At 40.0% G+C, this 19,247-nt stretch overlaps 4 protein-coding genes across 4 annotated transcripts; 1 reads left to right on the forward strand and 3 right to left on the reverse strand.

The window, feature by feature from the left end:
• Positions 1-1,486: 1,486 nt before the first annotated feature.
• Positions 1,487-2,308, reverse strand: LOC128380697 (high choriolytic enzyme 1-like). The gene has a single exon (XM_053340605.1). The coding sequence runs from the start codon at positions 2,306-2,308 to the stop codon at positions 1,487-1,489; it is 822 nt and encodes a 273-aa protein (XP_053196580.1).
• A 2,339-nt stretch (positions 2,309-4,647) lies between these two features.
• On the reverse strand, positions 4,648-5,469 carry LOC128380893 (high choriolytic enzyme 1-like). Its single transcript, XM_053340809.1, has one exon. It carries the CDS (start codon positions 5,467-5,469, stop codon positions 4,648-4,650), a length of 822 nt encoding a protein of 273 aa, XP_053196784.1.
• Positions 5,470-7,798: 2,329 nt separating this feature from the next.
• Positions 7,799-8,584, reverse strand: LOC128380597 (high choriolytic enzyme 1-like). The gene has a single exon (XM_053340502.1). The coding sequence runs from the start codon at positions 8,582-8,584 to the stop codon at positions 7,799-7,801; it is 786 nt and encodes a 261-aa protein (XP_053196477.1).
• Positions 8,585-10,641: 2,057 nt separating this feature from the next.
• On the forward strand, positions 10,642-18,927 carry tdp1 (tyrosyl-DNA phosphodiesterase 1). The gene is made up of 16 exons (XM_053317942.1): positions 10,642-10,743; positions 11,969-12,577; positions 13,349-13,392; positions 13,690-13,745; positions 14,235-14,331; positions 14,479-14,513; positions 15,156-15,248; positions 15,401-15,571; positions 15,650-15,728; positions 15,879-16,055; positions 16,389-16,437; positions 16,580-16,646; positions 16,911-17,018; positions 17,266-17,368; positions 17,569-17,674; positions 18,701-18,927. The coding sequence occupies exons 2-16, from the start codon at positions 11,971-11,973 to the stop codon at positions 18,772-18,774; spliced, it is 1,866 nt and encodes a 621-aa protein (XP_053173917.1). The 5' UTR covers positions 10,642-10,743; positions 11,969-11,970; the 3' UTR covers positions 18,775-18,927.
• Positions 18,928-19,247: the final 320 nt, after the last annotated feature.

The following is a 19,247-nucleotide window of genomic DNA, read 5'->3' on the forward strand; positions in this document are numbered from 1 at the left end:
ATACGAAATTCTCTGCTTTGCATAATAGTTTGTATCTGATGAAGTTTTGTTCAGTTCTGTGTGTTTAGTTAGTTGGTAGAAAAGTGTTTATTGATTGAAACAATACCATTGCAGACAGTTGGTGTGTCCTATATTTTGAATCCCCAATTTTGTGCATCACGCCATACACCACTTTGTGACCCCGGTACACCATATTTGTGCGCCTGTCACACCTTGTACCCCTGGCACACCATAGTACTTCATGCCAGAGCCACAGACCATTTTTTATTGTTTAACCTTTTATGAACCTTCTGCTTAAAACCCAAAAACTCAGAAGAATTGTGGGGCCTGTTTTCAAAGTCAGAAATCACACAGAAAATCAAGATCAAGTGAGCTTTTGTTCTTTTGCACAGGAGGTTTCTGTACTCCCTGAGCTTGTCTTAGGACACGTGCGTTACCGTTTGATAGGTGTACCACCCCAGTCAAGCTTCCCACCTAACACTGTCCCTGAGGCAGGTAGCCCATGGTCTTTTTTAACTAAATCAATTTTAACATACCCTACTGGAACTGGGATAACCCCAGCTGCTGACCCCAAACATGCCCTCCAGTTGAGCTTTGTTAAAAGATTTAAAGTTTACGCATACCAATTACATGACCATGAAAGAGTCCTGTGTTGTTTTTTTCATCACTACCTCCCCAAGATGAGAGAGTGGGTGATTTCCCCACTTGTTGTCTTCCTTGGATATGATTCCTGTTTCTCCGGAGTAAAACCCTGGTAAAAAATTCCTGGTTACCTGTAACCATGGTGGGCAAGAGATACCACAAGAAGATGAAAACAGATGAACATGAAAAGGCTGTCTCTCACTGGGGTAAATGGCAGGGAAAAATAGAATACACAACCCCACAGTTCATTAAAGGTGCATAAACCAAAGAAAACCTCAAGCAATAATCCCCCCACTTCTTCAAAACGCTAAACCACATTTTGTGATGAAAAAAATCTTAATAGGTTTATCGTCTCTCATGTTAAAACAGCAGATGAAGCCCCCCGTATTCACCCACCGACTCACATCACACCCCCAGTAGGCTGTAGGGTGTAAACACCCGTTTCATTTTGGAGCTAAAGAAAAAAAAGGGACTGGCTCTCTCAGATATCACTCTGAGAGACTGTTAGTTTCTGTGTGTCTTTACAGTAGTTTCCACCATTAGATTAGGTGCCAGCAGGAAAGTTTGTGTGGTTGTTGTGGTCTGTGGATCCCTGCATGGCTGTGAGTGTTTGTGCTACATGTAACAAACATGTAAATAGACAAATAGATGGAAATAACACAACAATAATCATTTTTCACTGACTTTATTAAAGACATTTTAGACAACTTTTAGACGTCATCTTACTCTCTATTGTCTGAACATATTGAAAGAATTTGGTGACAAGAACTGAAAGGTCATAATAGCTTTAGTTTTCCTAAATAATATCTTTGGCTGTGAAGGGGTCAGCAGGTCAGCAGTGTTGTTAGCATCTGTAGAGCAGGTTGATCCTTTTGACGTCCCAGCCTGACATGCCTCGCCTCTGACCGATCCGGGTGTTGGCGTTGGGGATGGGGGTGATGGTGTCCCTGCCGTTGATGGAGAAGGCTGTTCTTCCATAGTGCATGATGGAGGAGTAGTCGTAAGGAGTGTTCAGGTTGTTGGTGTTCTGCTTGTGGAAGTTGTAGGCCATGGCTCGGTTCATGTTCTGCCAGTTGATCTTTACGTAGCCATCACGGTCGCTCCTGGTCTGCTCATGCTGGAAGCCCAGAGCGTGGATAATCTCGTGCTGGATGATGCCGTGGTACATGCAGCCCTGCTTGTTGATAGAGAGCACCTGCATGCCTCCTGATCTGCCCAGAGCTGAGAAGCATCCACCTCTGCTCTCGATGCTGAGGAAGTCGCGCTCCCTCCCACGGGGGACGAAGCGGATGCAGGTACTGCTGTGGAAGCCTCTCATGGCTCTCTCGATTGTCTGCCTCTCATAGCTGCTGAACTGACCACTGATAGCGAAAGGGACCACCACCTGGCCATTACGGGCCTTCCTCCACATGCAGCTCTGGGACCAGCATCGTATGGCGTTTCTGGTTTTGGGAGCCAGCAGGTCTCCTTCCAGCAGTGTCTCATCGGTGGCGTTGTTAGACATCAGAATTCTGGTGCCGATGTCAACAGTGTCATCATTCACCTCGTCTTCGATGTCTTCCTCCTGGAGAGGACCTTCTCCACTGATTTCCTCCTCGATAGGATTTGCCTGAGAGAGGCCGAGCAGCAGCAGCAGCAGCAGGCTGACAGAGGGACTCATCTTCATCGTGGGTCTGGTGTCTGTGGAGCTTCTGTGGAGAGCTGCTGTGGAGAGACTCCTTGAAGCTTGATGTCTGACTCAGGTCAGTCCAGGGTCTTTATACTCTCCTCCACAGGTGTGTCTGCAGAGAATTATGGGTTGGGGTCCACACTGTTAGGCCTAAACAAACCTCTGAAGGGAGGACTCCACAGACAAACCTACTTTTTAAACATGGTTTGTTATGTCTGGCCATTATTGATGAACAAGGGTGGGACATGTTTTTCTAAACATTTCATATGGTCATCAGTTTAAGCTGACTAATGTATATTTTTACGTTGTTGCGATATTTATTTGTATATTTAATTAAATACCTTATTTCTTATCAGAAAAATGTATCTGCTGATTTACAGACATCTCTTTCACAATGTCAGTTCATAGCAAAAAGTCTTTTGGACCCAATAGCATTATGTAATGTAATTACATAGTTCGCCGCTATGTCATATTAGCTTCAAAGCCTGGCGCTCTTCTTGGGGGCTTGGTTCCCGACCGGCCCCTAGACTTTACATTGTTATTTGATGTGTGTGTGACACCGCACATGGTAGCACTTGAAGAAAGGACAATTGTCATGCTGTGAGCAGTTCACATTTATGGTGTGACTGTTTACATGTAATAGTGTCATATCCAATGCGGGGGCTCTGAACAGCTGACAAATATTTTCAATTACATTATTTCTGTTGGTGGGATGCTTATGAGTCAGTTCATTGCAGAGAAATGCGTAATTACATTTTCAGAGTTAAAGTTGAGTGAATCCTCAACTTTAGGTTTAAAGCAAACATACTTTGGGTTCATTAACATCCCCTATGTGACATGTTGAATGATTTGAAATGAGTGTCAGTGTCTTAAACTTCTGAAATTAGCTTGAAGTGAATGTTTGTGGATTTATGTTGCCCAAAGAATTAAAAAGTGTATGTATGGTGTAACCTGATTTAATTGCACCATGTAATGGTGGCTATTGAGTCAGCACAGATGCTGTAAAGTTGTACTTGAACAAATATGAATGTTCACTTTGTTTAAAGAGTGTGGTGGATCAGACTTTGAGTTAAAGGGAGAAACCACACTATTGGACTTGACTAAAACAAAACAAGGACAGTAAACCAAACCACAAATATTGAAACAAATAGACACACACTAGGGACTATGGGGGCATTTTTGAGTTGAGAGAGACTTTAAAAAGGCATAAATAAAACTAAAACAAAACAACTCTTAAAAGAGTCTTGAATGCATTTATGTAAAAATAGTCTCAATGCTTAACATTTTCAATTCAAGTCAAGTCAGTTTGGTTCAGTCAATGTAAACTCAGTCTGACAAAATGTCAACTTTGACATGATATCATGTAAAATGTAGTTAAAAAATGCTTGAATTATCAAGCACAAGGTTTATGGCAGAGAGTAACTATGTTAGAATAGTGCTCAATATAATTCATGATGCTGCATTACTTAATCTGATGAATTCATCCAGAGTCTGAGCCTTATCCTGTCATGTGTTTTCTTGTCAGGCTATCCTGCACTGTGTGACAAATTCGAATGTGGTTGAATTGATATTGATATTAACATTCAACCCTTGCATATTGTTCAGGGTCAAAATTGACCATCCTCCTTTTTTCTTTCTTTTATTTTTCATTTATTTATTTTTTACCATATGAGAGCAGTTAAAATCAAATTTAGATAGACTTTTCCTAATGTGACCCACAGTATACAAAAATGGAAATAAAGTGCTTTTTTGTTTAAGCAGCTGATTTTATAGATGCAAATGTAGTAGTTTAATCTGTGTTATCAAACAAATCCCAAATCAGCATTCAAACATGTTTGCTGTATTCATCATATTCTATAAAATGATCTCCTGGATTATAAAATAGTGATTGTCAATGTCTTTTTTCCCCACAACATTAATCAAAAAGAACTAAATTGATATTAATCAAACATTTATTAATGACTGATGGGGAATTTATGAATGTGAATGGTGTAGAGACTAATTATGAGTCACAATATGAACAGTATGTAAGGGTTAAGGTACTTAGCTTAGAGATGGGAAATTGAAAGTGTCAGGAAAATCCTTTTCCTATATTATGTAATAATTGGTAAAATAACATAATTCTCCATTTAATGTGACAAAATAAGACAACAATAATTAGACATTTTTCACTGATTTTATTAAAGACATTTTAGACAACTTTTAGACTTCATCTTGCGCTCTACTATCTGAATATATTGAAATAATTTGGTAACAAGAACTGAAAGGTCATAATAGCTTTTGTTTTCCTAAATAATATCTTTGGCTGTGAAGGGGTCAGCAGGTCAGCAGTGTTGTTAGCATCTGTAGAGCAGGTTGATCCTTTTGACGTCCCAGCCTGACATGCCTCGCCTCTGACCGATCCGGGTGTTGGCGTTGGGGATGGGGGTGATGGTGTCCCTGCCGTTGATGGAGAAGGCTGTTCTTCCATAGTGCATGATGGAGGAGTAGTCGTAAGGAGTGTTCAGGTTGTTGGTGTTCTGCTTGTGGAAGTTGTAGGCCATGGCTCGGTTCATGTTCTGCCAGTTGATCTTGACGTAGCCATCACGGTCGCTCCTGGTCTGCTCGTGCTGGAAGCCCAGAGCGTGGATAATCTCGTGCTGGATGATACCGTGGTACATGCAGCCCTGCTTGTTGATAGAGAGCACCTGCATGCCTCCTGATCTGCCCAGAGCTGAGAAGCATCCACCTCTGCTCTCGATGCTGAGGAAGTCGCGCTCCCTCCCACGGGGGACAAAGCGGATGCAGGTACTGCTGTGGAAGCCTCTCATGGCTCTCTCGATTGTCTGCCTCTCATAGCTGCTGAACTGACCACTGATAGCGAAAGGGACCACCACCTGGCCATTACGGGCCTTCCTCCACATGCAGCTCTGGGACCAGCATCGTATGGCGTTTCTGGTTTTGGGAGCCAGCAGGTCTCCTTCCAGCAGTGTCTCATCGGTGGCGTTGTTGGACATCAGAATTCTGGTGCCGATGTCAACAGTGTCATCATTCACCTCGTCTTCGATGTCTTCCTCCTGGAGAGGACCTTCTCCACTGATTTCCTCCTGGATAGGATTTGCCTGAGAGAGGCCGAGCAGCAGCAGCAGCAGCAGGCTGACAGAGGGACTCATCTTCATCGTGGGTCTGGTGTCTGTGGAGCTTCTGTGGAGAGCTGCTGTGGAGAGACTCCTTGAAGCTTGATGTCTGACTCAGGTCAGTCCAGGGTCTTTATACTCTCCTCCACAGGTGTGTCTGCAGAGAATTATGGGTTGGGGTCCACACTGTTAGGCCTAAACAAACCTCTGAAGGGAGGACTCCACAGACAAACCTACTTTTTAAACATGGTTTGTTATGTCTGGCCATTATTGATGAACAAGGGTGGGACTGGGACATGTTTTTTCTAAACATTATATATGGTCGCCAGTTTAAGCTGACCAATGTATATTTTTATGTTGTTGCGAGTTTTATTTTGTATGTTTAATTAAATACCTTATTTCTTACCAGAAAAATATATCTGCTGATTTACAGACATCTCTTTCACAATGTCAGTCCATGGCAAAAAGTCTTTTGGACCCAATAGCATTATGTGATGTAATTACATAGTTCAGCCGCTATGTCATATTAGCTTCAAAGCCTGGCGCTCTTCCTGGGGGCTTGGTTCCCGTTCGGCCCCTAGACTTTACATTGTTATTTGATGTGTGTGTGACACCGCACATGGTAGCACTTGAAGAAAGGACAATCATCATGCTGTGAGCAGTTCACATTTATGTTGTGACTGTATACATGTAATAGTGTCATATCCAATGCTGGGGCTCTGAACAGCTGACAAATATTTTCAATTACATTATTTCTGTTGGTGGGATGCTTATGAGTCAGTTCATTGCAGAGAAACGCTTAATTACATTTTCAGAGTTAAAGTTGAGTGAATCCTCAACTTTAGGTTTAAAGCAAACATACTTTGGGTTCATTAACATCCCCTATGTGACATGTTGAATGATTTGAAATGAGTGTCAGTGTCTTAAACTTCTGAAATTAACTTGAAGTGAAAGTTTGTGGATTTATGTTGCCCAAAGAATTAAGAAGTGTATATGTGGTGTAACCTGATTTAATTGCACCATGTAATGGTGGCTATCGAGTCAGCACAGATGCTGTAAAGTTGGACTTGAACAAATATGAATGTTCACTTTGTTTAAAGAGTGTGGTGGATCAGACTTTGAGTTAAAGGGAGAAACCACACTATTGGACTTGACTAAAACAAAACAAGGACAGTAAACCAAACCACAAATATTGAAACAAAGAGGCACGCACTAAGGACTACGGGGGCATTTTTGAGTTGAGAGAGAATTTAAAAAGGCATAAATAAAATTAAAACAAAACAACTCTTAAAAGAGTCTTGAACGCATTTATGTAAAAATAGTCTCAATGCTTAACATTTTCAATTCAAGTCAAGTCAGTTTTGTTCAGTCAATGTAAACTCAGTCTGACAAAATGTCAACTTTGACATGATATCATGTAAAATGTAGTTAAAAAATGCTTGAATTATCAAGCACAAGGTTTATGGCAGAGAGTAACTATGTTAGAATAGTGCTCAATATAATTCATGATGCTTCATTACTTAATCTGATGAATTCATCCAGAGTCTGAGCCTTATCCTGTCATGTGTTATCTTGTCAGGCTATCCTGCACTGTGTGACAAATTCAAATGTGGTTGTATTGATATTGATATTAACATACAACCCTTACATATTGTTCAGAGTTAAATTTGACCATCCTCCTTTTTTTTCCTTTTTTTTTACCATATGAGAGCAGTTAAAATCAAATTTAGATAGACTTTTCCTAATGTGACCCACAGTATACACAATTGGAAATAAAATGCTTTTTTGTTTAAGCAGCTGATTTTATAGATGCAAATGTAGTAGTTTAATCTGGGTTATTAAACAAATCCCAAATCAGCATTCAAACAGGTTTGCTGTATTCATCATATTCTATAAAATGATCTCCTGGATTATAAAATAGTGATTGTCAATGTCTTTTTTCCCACAAGATTAATCAAAAAGAACTAAATTGATATTAATCAAACATTTATTAATGACTGATGGGGAATTTATGAATGTGAATGGTGTAGAGACTAATTATTAGTCACAATATGAACAGTATGTAAGGGTTAATGTACTTAGCTTAGAGATGGGAAAATGAAAGTATCAGGAAAATCCTTTTCCTATATTATGTAATAATTGGTAAAATAACATAATTCTCCATATAATGTGACAAAATAAGACAACAATAATTAGACATTTTTCACTGATTTTATTAAAGACATTTTAGACAACTTTTAGACGTCATCTTGCGCTCTACTATCTGAATGTATTGAAAGAATTTGGTAACAAGAACTGAAAGGTCATAATAGCTTTTGTTTTCCTAAATAATATCTTTGGCTGTGAAGGGGTCAGCAGGTCAGCAGTGTTGTTAGCATCTGTAGAGCAGGTTGATCCTTTTGACGTCCCAGCCTGACATGCCTCGCCTCTGACCGATCCGGGTGTTGGCGTTGGGGATGGGGGTGATGGTGTCCCTGCCGTTGATGGAGAAGGCTGTTCTTCCATAGTGCATGATGGAGGAGTAGTCGTAAGGAGTGTTCAGGTTGTTGGTGTTCTGCTTGTGGAAGTTGTATGCCATGGCTCGGTTCATGTTCTGCCAGTTGATCTTGACGTAGCCATCACGGTCGCTCCTGGTCTGCTCGTGCTGGAAGCCCAGAGCGTGGATAATCTCGTGCTGGATGATGCCGTGGTACATGCAGCCCTGCTTGTTGATAGAGAGCACCTGCATGCCTCCTGATCTGCCCAGAGCTGAGAAGCATCCACCTCTGCTCTCGATGCTGAGGAAGTCACGCTCTCTCCCACGGGGGACAAAGCGGATGCAGGTACTGCTGTGGAAGCCTCTCATGGCTCTCTCGATTGTCTGCCTCTCATAGCTGCTGAACTGACCACTGATAGCGAAAGGGACCACCACCTGGCCATTACGGGCCTTCCTCCACATGCAGCTCTGGGACCAGCATCGTATGGCGTTTCTGGTTTTGGGAGCCAGCAGGTCTCCTTCCAGCAGTATCTCATCGGTGGCGTTGTTGGACATCAGAATTCTGGTGCCGATGTCAACAGTGTCATCATTCACCTCGTCTTCGATGTCTTCCTCCTCGATAGAATTCGCCTGAGAGAGGCCGAGCAGCAGCAGCAGCAGCAGGCTGACAGAGGGACTCATCTTCAACGTGGGTCTGGTGTCTGTGGAGCTTCTGTGGAGAGCTGCTGTGGAGAGACTCCTTGAAGCTTGATGTCTGACTCAGGTCAGTCCAGGGTCTTTATACTCTCCTCAACAGGTATGACTGCAGAGGATTATGGGTTGGGGTCCACACTGTTAGGCCTAAACAAACCTCTGAAGGGAGGACTCTACAGACAAACCTACTTTTTAAACATGGTTTGTTATGTCTGGCCATTATTGATGAACAAGGGTGGGACATGTTTTTTTAAACATTTTATATGGTCGTCAGTTTAAGCTGAATAATGTATATCTATACATTACTGCATCACTTATTTATATATTTAATTAAGTACCAAATTTCTTACCTTTATTCAGTTATAGCCTACCATCAGATATAAAAGTTAAAGTAAAGCCTTTCATAATGGTCACTGCCTCCATAACGAAAAATCTGTAATATCCGGAGGAAACATTAAACCCTGAATTAATTTTTCAATTTGATCAATGAATCAGTCTCATAACCATAAAGTAGTTTTGGCTTAACCGTAAAATATTATTTCACCAGAATATGTAAACGTTACTATATATCTATCTATACATAAATGATACAGCCAAAATACTATGTGAAGATTTATAAATCATAACAATAAGATTGTGAAGCTTATCAAATATATAATATCAAAAACGTATAGAATATTCATTTTTTCCATTAAAACCTAGTAGCTAATGACAATAGGAATGAAGTTTTTAGATGAAATTATATTCATCAATATATATTTACAAAATATTTACATATTAAAAAATAAAAATTACTAAAGGAAGGCTAAACTTCAGTGTTGTAATTATAACTGTCGTTACCAGTTGAATTAAATTTAATAATGTGTTTTTTTGTTCTTGTTCATTCATTTGGATGATTGTGCTTCACTGCAGAGTTCGACACTCGAAAGATGTTTTCACTTTCATCTGCTGAAGGAGGAAAACTTTCTTTTTTCTTGGAGAGTCTCTCAATTTAAGGAGTGAGCCTACCAGCAGGATTTGTGACATCACAACTAGTTTGGATCCAATCTTGGTCCAGCATGCAACTTACACAGTGTGATGTGGAAAGTTGAAGCCTCCAGTACACAAACACTGAGAAATTACTCAACAGTGCAGTAGAGATATCTTGTGTTCAGCAGTTAAAGGTGCAGTTTGTAGAATTTAGTGGCAAGTATGTTTGGATTAGGGAATCACCTGAACATGTGAATTATGTTTTCGTTAGCTTAGAATGAGCCTTAATATCTACACAGGGAGTGGGTCCTCTTCCATAGAGCCTGCCATGTTCCAATGCCATGTTTCTATAGTAGCCCAGAAAGGACAAACCAAGCACTGGCTCTAGAGAGGGCCTTTCGCATTTTTTGAGTTGAGAGGAGAGGGGCAGTATTCAGTTGGCTGCAATCTGCAATCTCACCGCTTACATACCACCGAATTTTACACATTTTTCTTTTCAAATATTGGTATATTGAGGACTGTTTAATGAGGGAGGAGCATTTGTAATTTTAATGATTTTAACATAACAATTAAACTCTCTCTAAAAACCATATTAGAAATTGCTAGTGCTAGAGGGTATCTATGTTGATATAAAAATAATTAACTTTTCAATAAAGTAAGATCATTTTTAGTATTTATTACTATTTTTATTGCACTGAGCTGGTGAGAAACAGTATTTCGTTTCATTCGATGTATGCAAATCATGATGCAAACTCATCGTCATTTCTATACTGAAACTATGATAAAATATATCTTGAATCTTGAGTAGCTATTCTGGCATTTTGTAAACACACACTGCTGAGAGTTGTTAGCCGTAACAGCTAAGAGACTTCTTCCCATAATATATTTGTATGAATTCGGAGCTTATAGGATGTATCACATTATTAAATATGTTTGTCATATTTTAAGGATGTATTTTACTGTCTTGATACATACGAGCAGCGTCTCGTATAGCGTCCACACGGCGGAACAAAAAACCGGGAGTTTCAACTCGGACGTATAAACCATGAGCACGTCCTGCACTCTAGTTTGTTACATGCGAATATTGTATGGAGTTTGCTGAACGGTGGATTAAAAACAAATCAGAGACTTTGCATTCACATCATCGCTGCTGCTGCTGCTGCTCTCCTCTCTGGCTGGTAATGCAAACGTCAAGCTCTACAAGCTCTAATGAAATCAGTCATTTGTCTCTTACTCATTGCAGAACTTGGATATTTTCGTCGGAAATGTGCATGTGCTGCTGCATAGTTCCATATTTTGACCATTTATAAATACGCGTGTTTCTCCTAAGTATTATTGTTATTTTTGCACGCCTGCATGCATACCTTGTTAACAGGTTTTCACGTGTAATATTTCAACATTTGCGCTACACTGTTGAACACCACCAATAAAAACAAACAAACCAACCAAAACAAAAATTCAACTTAATGAATCCCCGATGTTATTTCGATTGGTGTATTTCAGTCATGCTTACATACAGAAGTTCTCACTCTTCAGTTTGAGTTCCTCAACCTCAAACATCCTCCAGCATCTTCATTGACATCTCATTAACGAATGTAGTTATAAACAGTCTAAGATCACCATCAGATTGGTAGAATAAGTTGGCTGAAAAGTCAAAGCTCCAGCAGTGGCGATTCTAGACCAAAATTACCAGGGGGGCCAGAGAGGGGCCAACATGTTTTGAGGGGGGGGGGGGGGGGCCCATGTACCTTATATTCTTCGACCTACTTTTGCCAAATATCGGCCTTTTTCTAAACCCAGTGTTGCCTAAAATACCTGCAAAAACACCTGCTTCAGCATCTGAAGCACATACAAAGCATGTAATTAATTGAATTAAAAGCTGAAAACCTCATCTTGCATTAGAACATATTCATTCAGCTGGCTGAAATGGCTGCTCGGCGCGGGGGCCAGGACCAATTCTACAGGGGCCCTGGCCCACCCTGGCCCCTGTCTAAAATCGCCCATGCCAGCAGCATTTGTAGTAGCCTATAGAAGAACTTTATTAAAAGACCAAAGTGTTTCAGCTTTCTTAAAATACACTATTTCTTTTTTTATTGATGTACCACACCTCCAGATGTCCCGATGACTCTGATGAAGGCCACAAGCTGAAACGTGTTGGTCTGTTAATAAAGTTCTCGTATACTACAAGTGTTGTTGGAGATTTGATTCAATTCAGATTTTTTTCCTTTTCCATGCACCTTGGAAGTAGTTGAAGTTGTTCCTGAAACTTCCACCCTGTTTCTATAGAATAAGTTGGCTCAAAGCTTATTTGTCTTGTAAATTCAAAGATATAAATGTAGTGTATGTGGTCTTTTACATGTTAGGGAACATAACCCACTACCATCCTGCTGTATCTCTTACCAGGCATGTCTCAGGATAGTCAACATGGCAAGTGGACCATATCCAGCAGTGATGATGACGATGATGAGGTTCTTCCTCCTTCTGGGACTACTGTGTCAAAGTCCCACCGAGTACCTGACAGCTCCCACTGTTCTAACTCTCACCCCTCCCCCAAACTGGAACCAGCAACAACCAGTGTGGAGGTGAAACCAGAACCAGCTCCTGTATCCTCGCTTCTCATTGGCTCTGAGGCCAGACAATTAGCTGCAGTAAACCAGTTGAATCCAGTAAAGTACGAGTCCAGTCCTTCGTTGGCTGGAAAGCGTAAAAAGGATGTTTCAGATGGATCAGGCTGGGCCCTCTCAGATAGTGATGATGATGATGATGATGCAGTCAATGGGAAGAGTGTCAGTAAAGTGTCACCAAAGAGGCAGCCTCCAAGCCCCAAAGCTAAGAAAGCGAAGGTGGAGAATGAGCGTCCTCCCAGCCCCCACGGCCGCTTCTACTATATCGATGAGCCCGAGGACTTCTTTGAATCCAGTGTTCCTTGCCTGAATGACACATACAGGTTCTACCTCAACAAAGTCACCGGCCTGGACAGGAAGTATAACAACGGAGCTCTGCACATCAGAGGTGAGAGGAGTTCAGTTTAATTAGGTTTGGTGCAGAAAGTTTGGTTTGGCATTTAAGGGACAAAAAGAGGATGAACTAGCAAAGATCACTACCTTCTATTAATACTTAGGGTCATTTTAGTTCATTTTTATCAAAGGGCACCAGAGAGATCTCTTTAGAGACCCTCCAGTCAAATGAAGGTCCTACTTTTTTTTTTTTTAACTTTTTATTTAATTTTTACATATACAAAGAACATGAGATCATCATGGGTGTTACAGTTAAAATCAAAGTATTCTTTTACACATACATCATGGTTTAATGTCATACTATTCAAGGTGCATACACAATCCATTTTTTCCAGCGTTCAGTACATTTCTCCAACTAGAGTCTTAAAACAAAAGTAAGTCACTCCATACAGTAAGTTTCTTGAATGATCCCACGCCACTGGTTCAATGTTGGAGGATCTGGTTGCAGCCATGTCTTAGTTATAGCTTTCCTACTACATGCCAAAAGTATCTTCAATAAGTATTTATCTTTCTGTAGGACTATTATACAAAGTAATAAAAGAGAAATCTAAATCCACCCCAATTATCTTATTTATCTCAGTAGCCACCTCCCCCCTGAAGGTCCTACTTTTAATCCCCCAGTGACCTCGTCTCCTTTATTTCTGACCCTGGCTGCTGATTTGACAATTCCACCACTGCCCAAAAAGATACCAGTCCTCTCTTATCATCAGTCATTTACAACAGTTCTATCCAGTAATCCAATCCAATTACTTGTGTTTTCTTCTAGACATCTTGTCTCCGTTATTTGGGACGTTGAAAGAATCCGTTCAGGTGAGCAATCACACAAACTGCAGGGTCTCTGCCAGGAAATTGTTAAACTGAGGTAGCAAGACACCCAGATCTTGATTAATCTTCATCTAAATATAACCTCTGTTCTTTTTCCTTGAAGGTTTGTTTCTTTTCTTTTTTTTTTTTTTTTTTTTAAAGTATAATAGTTTTTTCATGATGTTAGCAGACATGGTTTCAGGAGAGGCGCTGCACCTCTGCTATAAAACACTGAAATGTTGTTTTTTAACATATTTATCAATTTACTCTGGTCTGCCATTAATACACTCTTTTCCTTCACAGTTCAACTACTGCTTTGATATTGCCTGGATGGTTCAGCAGTACCCACCAGAGTTTAGGTAAGGTCTCTTCATTGCTATCATCACATTATCATAAGCACACCTTTATTATATTGATAAAGGATACTGCTGATAACCAGAAATTCACAAAAGGAAATTTGACATTTTGTGTAATTGAAGTAAACAGCGACCTCTAGTGTATTATTTACTGAAGTAAGCATTTCTGGAGCTTGCTTTACATTTTACATAGTTATTTAAAAAAATGACAGTGTTAATATTTTGGAGGATGTTTGCATTGCTCAATTAAATGATTTTAACATGATTTTGTTCAAGTGTGATATAAATACCTTTTTATTCCCAACATTTAGTTATGTTTCCTCATGGTGGAAAAGTTTTAAAAAGAACATTTTCATCAATAATGAGACACTAAAAATCCCCATCGCACACCACAATAACCAGATGTTAAATCAAGGTGACACACTACACATATTAGTTAAGGAAGGTAATGATACTGGGGATTATCCGGTCAAATATGCGTTGTGTTTTCAGGGACCTTCCAGTTCTGATTGTCCATGGGGATAAGAGGGAGGCCAAGGCCCGACTGGTGCAGCAGGCTCAGCCCTACCCTCAAGTTCGATTCTGCCAGGTTCAAACTCACCACTGCAATTTTATTTTATTCAAATAAAATAATTTACAGCTGATATTATGTATTGTAAACTCTGAAGTGCAAAGTGGGATATTCATGCTGGATTATGGTTTTAATGGGACTAAAAAGTTTGACTTTCCCTGGCAGGCCAAACTGGATATTGCTTTTGGAACTCACCACACGTAAGTGTTTCTCTTGTTTCCTGTCTGCTGGTATTGCTTTCCTGATGTTGTCTCTAACTGAAACATAATGGGCTTGACACTAGTAGAGCTCAGTCGGAAATTATCTATGGGACTCTTGTCTAAAAGAGGAAATCCTTATTTCCAGCAGAGGATGTGTCCATAGTTGTCAGTCCCTAATATAATTCTAGTTATTTTACATACTAAACATTTTGTATTGTATTCCTGCATTATTGGGGCTAAACTAATCAGCACACTATCACCCTTTCATAGCAGACATTTTGAAAACACAGGTGTAATCAATAACCTTAATAACGAGTGCATTACATGTGGATGAGCCAGTTCTTATTACTGTTACGGCTTACTGGAACACTTAACTGAACTGAATAATATTATTTATTATACCTGTGTGCTTCCTGCTAAAACAAGTCACAATGTGTTTATTACTAACCACTCTATATTAACTTTTAATGGCTTTAACCTCACTCAATATTTAAGTTACTGACTAGCAGATACAGTGGTTTTGTTAACTGCAGAGTGTACCATTATGCATGATTGTCTTATATAGTAGATATTAAAAGTCTTGTAGTGTACTATTTCTTACTGTTACTATACAGTAGTTAACTGTCCTGTGTCTTTGTACAGGAAGATGATGTTGCTGTGGTATGAGGAAGGCTTCAGAGTCATCATTCTCACCTCCAACCTCATCAGAGCTGACTGGTACCAGAAAACACAAGGGTAAGTATTTTTATATAACCAACCAAGTGTTTTATAACTCCAACGTGCTGAACGTTAACAGAAGAGCAACAGTAGTTTGATATCTGTTGTATGATAACCTGATGTAAGGACTGGTTATGGTAATCTGTTGGGTTCCCTCCCCCCCAATCCAGTATGTGGATGAGCCCCCTGTTCCCACGGTTACCAAAAGGCAGCAGCACGAGTGCGGGTGAGTCGCCTACCTTCTTTAAGAGGGACCTGCTGGAATACTTGATGTCGTACCGTGCACCAGAGCTGGAAGAGTGGATCCAACGAATCAAAGAGCATGACCTGTCAGAGACAAGGCACGTAAAGTTACACATACATGCATGTGTGATACAGACTTCTGTTGAAATAAGACTAATATTAGTGTCTGTCTTCAGGGTGTATTTGGTCGGCTCAACCCCAGGGAGGTACGTTGGTGCAGACATGGAACGCTGGGGCCACCTGAGGCTGAGGAAGGTTGGTTCTCCTTGTTTTCTCCTGCTCTCCTCATCTCCTCTTCTTCTTTGTCATTTAGTATGAATTTTACATAATTACATGTGTCATTACATTTCATCAGGTTACTCTCTTACTGGGGTCTCTTTCCCCTCCCTCTCATTTTATTCCTAGCTGTTGTATGACCACGCAGAGCCTATTCCCGGTGAGGAACGGTGGCCTGTGGTCGGCCAGTTCTCCAGCATCGGCTCCATGGGACTGGATAAGACCAAGTGGTTGGCGGCGGAGTTTCAGCGCACCCTGACCACACTGGGGAAGAACTCTCTTCGGCCAGACCCCCCTGTTCACTTGGTACGTTTCACCAACATAAACCTTATGTTGACCCTTGATAATATGATGCAGCTTTCAGATTTTATGGGAAAGACATACAAAATAATGCATGTAAATAAAGGTTTCCACTACTTCTAATACTACTGCTGTTGTTTATGGCAGAATAATCTTAAGTTAAATCTTTACACTTTCTCACTTTCCTTATTGGACATTTCATTGCCTAAAAACAACATGTTAATAGTTTCTGCTGACTGATCACTTATCTTTCTGGTCAAATATAAACATAACATATAAAATAAGATTAGAGTGCTTTGTATTACTAAAACAAATAACCAATGGGACGATGTTTTACAGGTATATCCATCAGTAGATGATGTGAGGACTAGTTTGGAAGGCTATCCTGGTGAGTATGTTTTTTTTTAAACATTTAAAAAATTAACTTGTTATAATGTTGTGTATCAGTCTCATAATTTTCTACTTTGAGTGTCTGACTGATTTTAAATGGATGTCTTTGGTTGTGATGTACATCGTCTTATGTCCTCCAGCGGGGGGATCTCTTCCCTACAGCATCCAGACAGCTCAGAAACAGCTCTGGCTCCACTCCTACTTCCAGTAAGTCCACTTCTACACATAACAAACTCAGCTCTACTGTAAGGGTACGGTGGTACTTCAATTGCCAACTAATCCTTCTGTCCTTTGACGCATGTCTCCTTCAGATTACAACAATTTTGTTATTGTTTAATTTTCCACTACAGTGTCTTGCAGGTAGACCACTAATATTTGATAGCTATGAACAGGATGACTGTAGCTTAGTAAAGATTATACTGAACCTCTATTCTTCAAGCTTAACGTGTGTGTGTGTGTTTGTGTGTGTAGCCGTTGGAAGGCGAACTCGACAGGCAGGACTCATGCAATGCCACACATCAAGACATACCTGAGGGCTTCGCCAGATTTCACTGAACTGGCCTGGATCGTCATCACAAGGTGTGTGTGCTAGCTTCATATTTGTTCATTTATACAGTATCTAACATTATTTTATTAATTGCTGTGATAACTGATCTGAGAAATGGTACCATTGAAGTTTATGTGAAACCAGAAACCAGTTTTGTCGTGATTCAGGTGATTGAGGATTCTCCACCCAGCTGACAGTGATCCTTTCCTTATCCTCTGTCTGTCTGTCTGTCTGTCTGTCTGTCTGTCTGTCTGTCTGTCTGTCTGTGTGTGTGTTTAGTGCCAACCTGTCTAAAGCAGCATGGGGTGCACTAGAAAAGAACAACACTCAGGTGATGGTTCGATCATATGAGCTGGGAGTCCTCTACCTGCCGTCTGCCTTTGTAAGAACCACACACACACACACACACACACACACACACACACAATGAACATATAATATTCTTCGTCTGCAAGAAAAAGGACTGTGTGTGTGTGTGTGTGTGTTAAATGAGAGAAGTTGTTCTTAATGGTTTCTAAATGTTACTGAATTGTATGACTTTGCAGAGTTTGTGCATTTGGTGTGATGGTTGTCTCCTTACAGAACATGAAGACCTTTCCTGTTCACAAAAATCCATTTCCTGCCTCCTCATCCTCCTCTGGTTTTCCTGTGCCCTTTGACCTCCCCCCCGCACACTACTCTTCTAAAGGTACAGGACTATGTGTGTGTGTTTGACTCTAGCTCAGATTCAGTTTAGAGCGGGGCCTTTCATATCGTATATGTGACTAAAGCACCACATAATCTGTGTTATAATGCTGTTTGTACTCATTTCTATTAGCAATTTCTTTCTCCATGTCAGATTTTATAGATATGTGTAATCTTGTCAGGATATATAGTTGTTTTAAACTTCAGTTAAACCTCCTTTGAAGACTATAGTGCAGTCACAGTGACCTCCTGTGGTATTTAAGTGACCATAACAACACAAAGAAACAAGATTCATTTTGACAAGCTCATCATAGCTACATCAGCAATACGATGAGTTTAAAGTGGGTGTAAACAAAAAAAAAAAGTTTCCTAATTTAAGGCAGACAACAATAAAACCTAAACTGTCAGCATCAGGCAGTGCTGTTTGTTTTGTAATGACACATAGGGGGCGCTGTGGCCCTCCTGGGCTTCAGCTAAGGTGTCTCCATATTTATATTTAGTTCAATTTGAATGATCATGCAAATACACATATAATTGAAAAGCTTTTGAATGGGTTAGTAGTTTTCCTGTAGCACTTCATTGCAGTTCTCCAGAGTTTTGTTATCAGAGAAACTGGAATACAACCACACTGAAGGACTTTACATCATGTTGTTTTTAGTTTGATACTCAAGTCAAGAGTTTGATGGTTGAGTGTCACTGAGACACACCTTAGTACATTTTTTTTCTCAAACTTTTAGAAGATAATTTTAGCATGATTTAAAATCAATGCATGCTAATAATGAATGATGTGATCCAAGAGGTACCACTTCATATTAAAGGAGCTAAGTATTAAATAATGTGGTAAATGTATGTAGAAGTTACTCCCGTGGCTTCAGACTGCTCTGAACATTTGGTTTCCAACTGTTTTTTTCTGCTCTCAGCCCAAGCCGATTTTGCCTTTCCATTTAATGTAACGCCATGTCTCTTTCTCTGAGAGTAAATAAAGGTATTCATCTAATTTTACTGACATCTCTTCTCTCTATGTTGACAGATCAGCCTTGGATCTGGAACATCCCGTACAACCAGGCTCCCGACACACACGGCAACATCTGGGTTCCCTCCTGAACACACACACACACCCACACTCACATACTGATCTCTGTCTTACTTTAAAACTGCTGTGGTTGTAACTGTCAGTACTGTTTCTATGTGTTAGCTGTCTTTAACATCATATTTTTATATTTTTTTACGGTCCTGTAGAAAATAAATAAAACATGAATCATTTTCTGGCGTGTCCTTTAATAATCCAACAAGATTTAAGTATCAAGTGAAATACCTCATTACTGTATGTGGATTATTGTTATTTCACATTAGGATACCAGTACACTTAGATGACATTAGGGCACCAAATTATCAGTACTACGAGCATAAGTTTGTCTTGATAAAATATTTGTTTTTTTTCTCTCAATCTTAAAAAAACAACTGCAAATGAGTTTACTTAAATTCTCACTGATAAAGCTCATATCAGAGGTCAGGCAGGGCTACATTTTGTCTAAATGCAGCAAATACAGTATCTTATTGAGGTTACTTTTAGTGGC

Source organism: Scomber japonicus, chromosome 1 (assembly GCF_027409825.1).
Source record: "Scomber japonicus isolate fScoJap1 chromosome 1, fScoJap1.pri, whole genome shotgun sequence".
Lineage (NCBI taxonomy): Eukaryota > Metazoa > Chordata > Actinopteri > Scombriformes > Scombridae > Scomber > Scomber japonicus.

What these genes read in the sequence shown, in the direction of transcription:
- LOC128380697 (XM_053340605.1), bottom strand. Translation starts at nt 2,308, where the DNA reads ATGAAGATGAGTCCCTCTGTCAGCCTGCTGCTGCTGCTGCTGCTCGGC.
- LOC128380893 (XM_053340809.1), bottom strand. Translation starts at nt 5,469, where the DNA reads ATGAAGATGAGTCCCTCTGTCAGCCTGCTGCTGCTGCTGCTGCTCGGC.
- LOC128380597 (XM_053340502.1), bottom strand. Translation starts at nt 8,584, where the DNA reads ATGAGTCCCTCTGTCAGCCTGCTGCTGCTGCTGCTGCTCGGCCTCTCT.
- tdp1 (XM_053317942.1), top strand. Translation starts at nt 11,971, where the DNA reads ATGTCTCAGGATAGTCAACATGGCAAGTGGACCATATCCAGCAGTGAT. An exon ending in TGGTACCAGAAAACACAAGG is followed by an intron (nt 15,249 to 15,400) that starts GTAAGTATTTTT and finishes CCCCCAATCCAG; the next exon opens with TATGTGGATGAGCCCCCTGT. An exon ending in CAGACCCCCCTGTTCACTTG is followed by an intron (nt 16,056 to 16,388) that starts GTACGTTTCACC and finishes GATGTTTTACAG; the next exon opens with GTATATCCATCAGTAGATGA.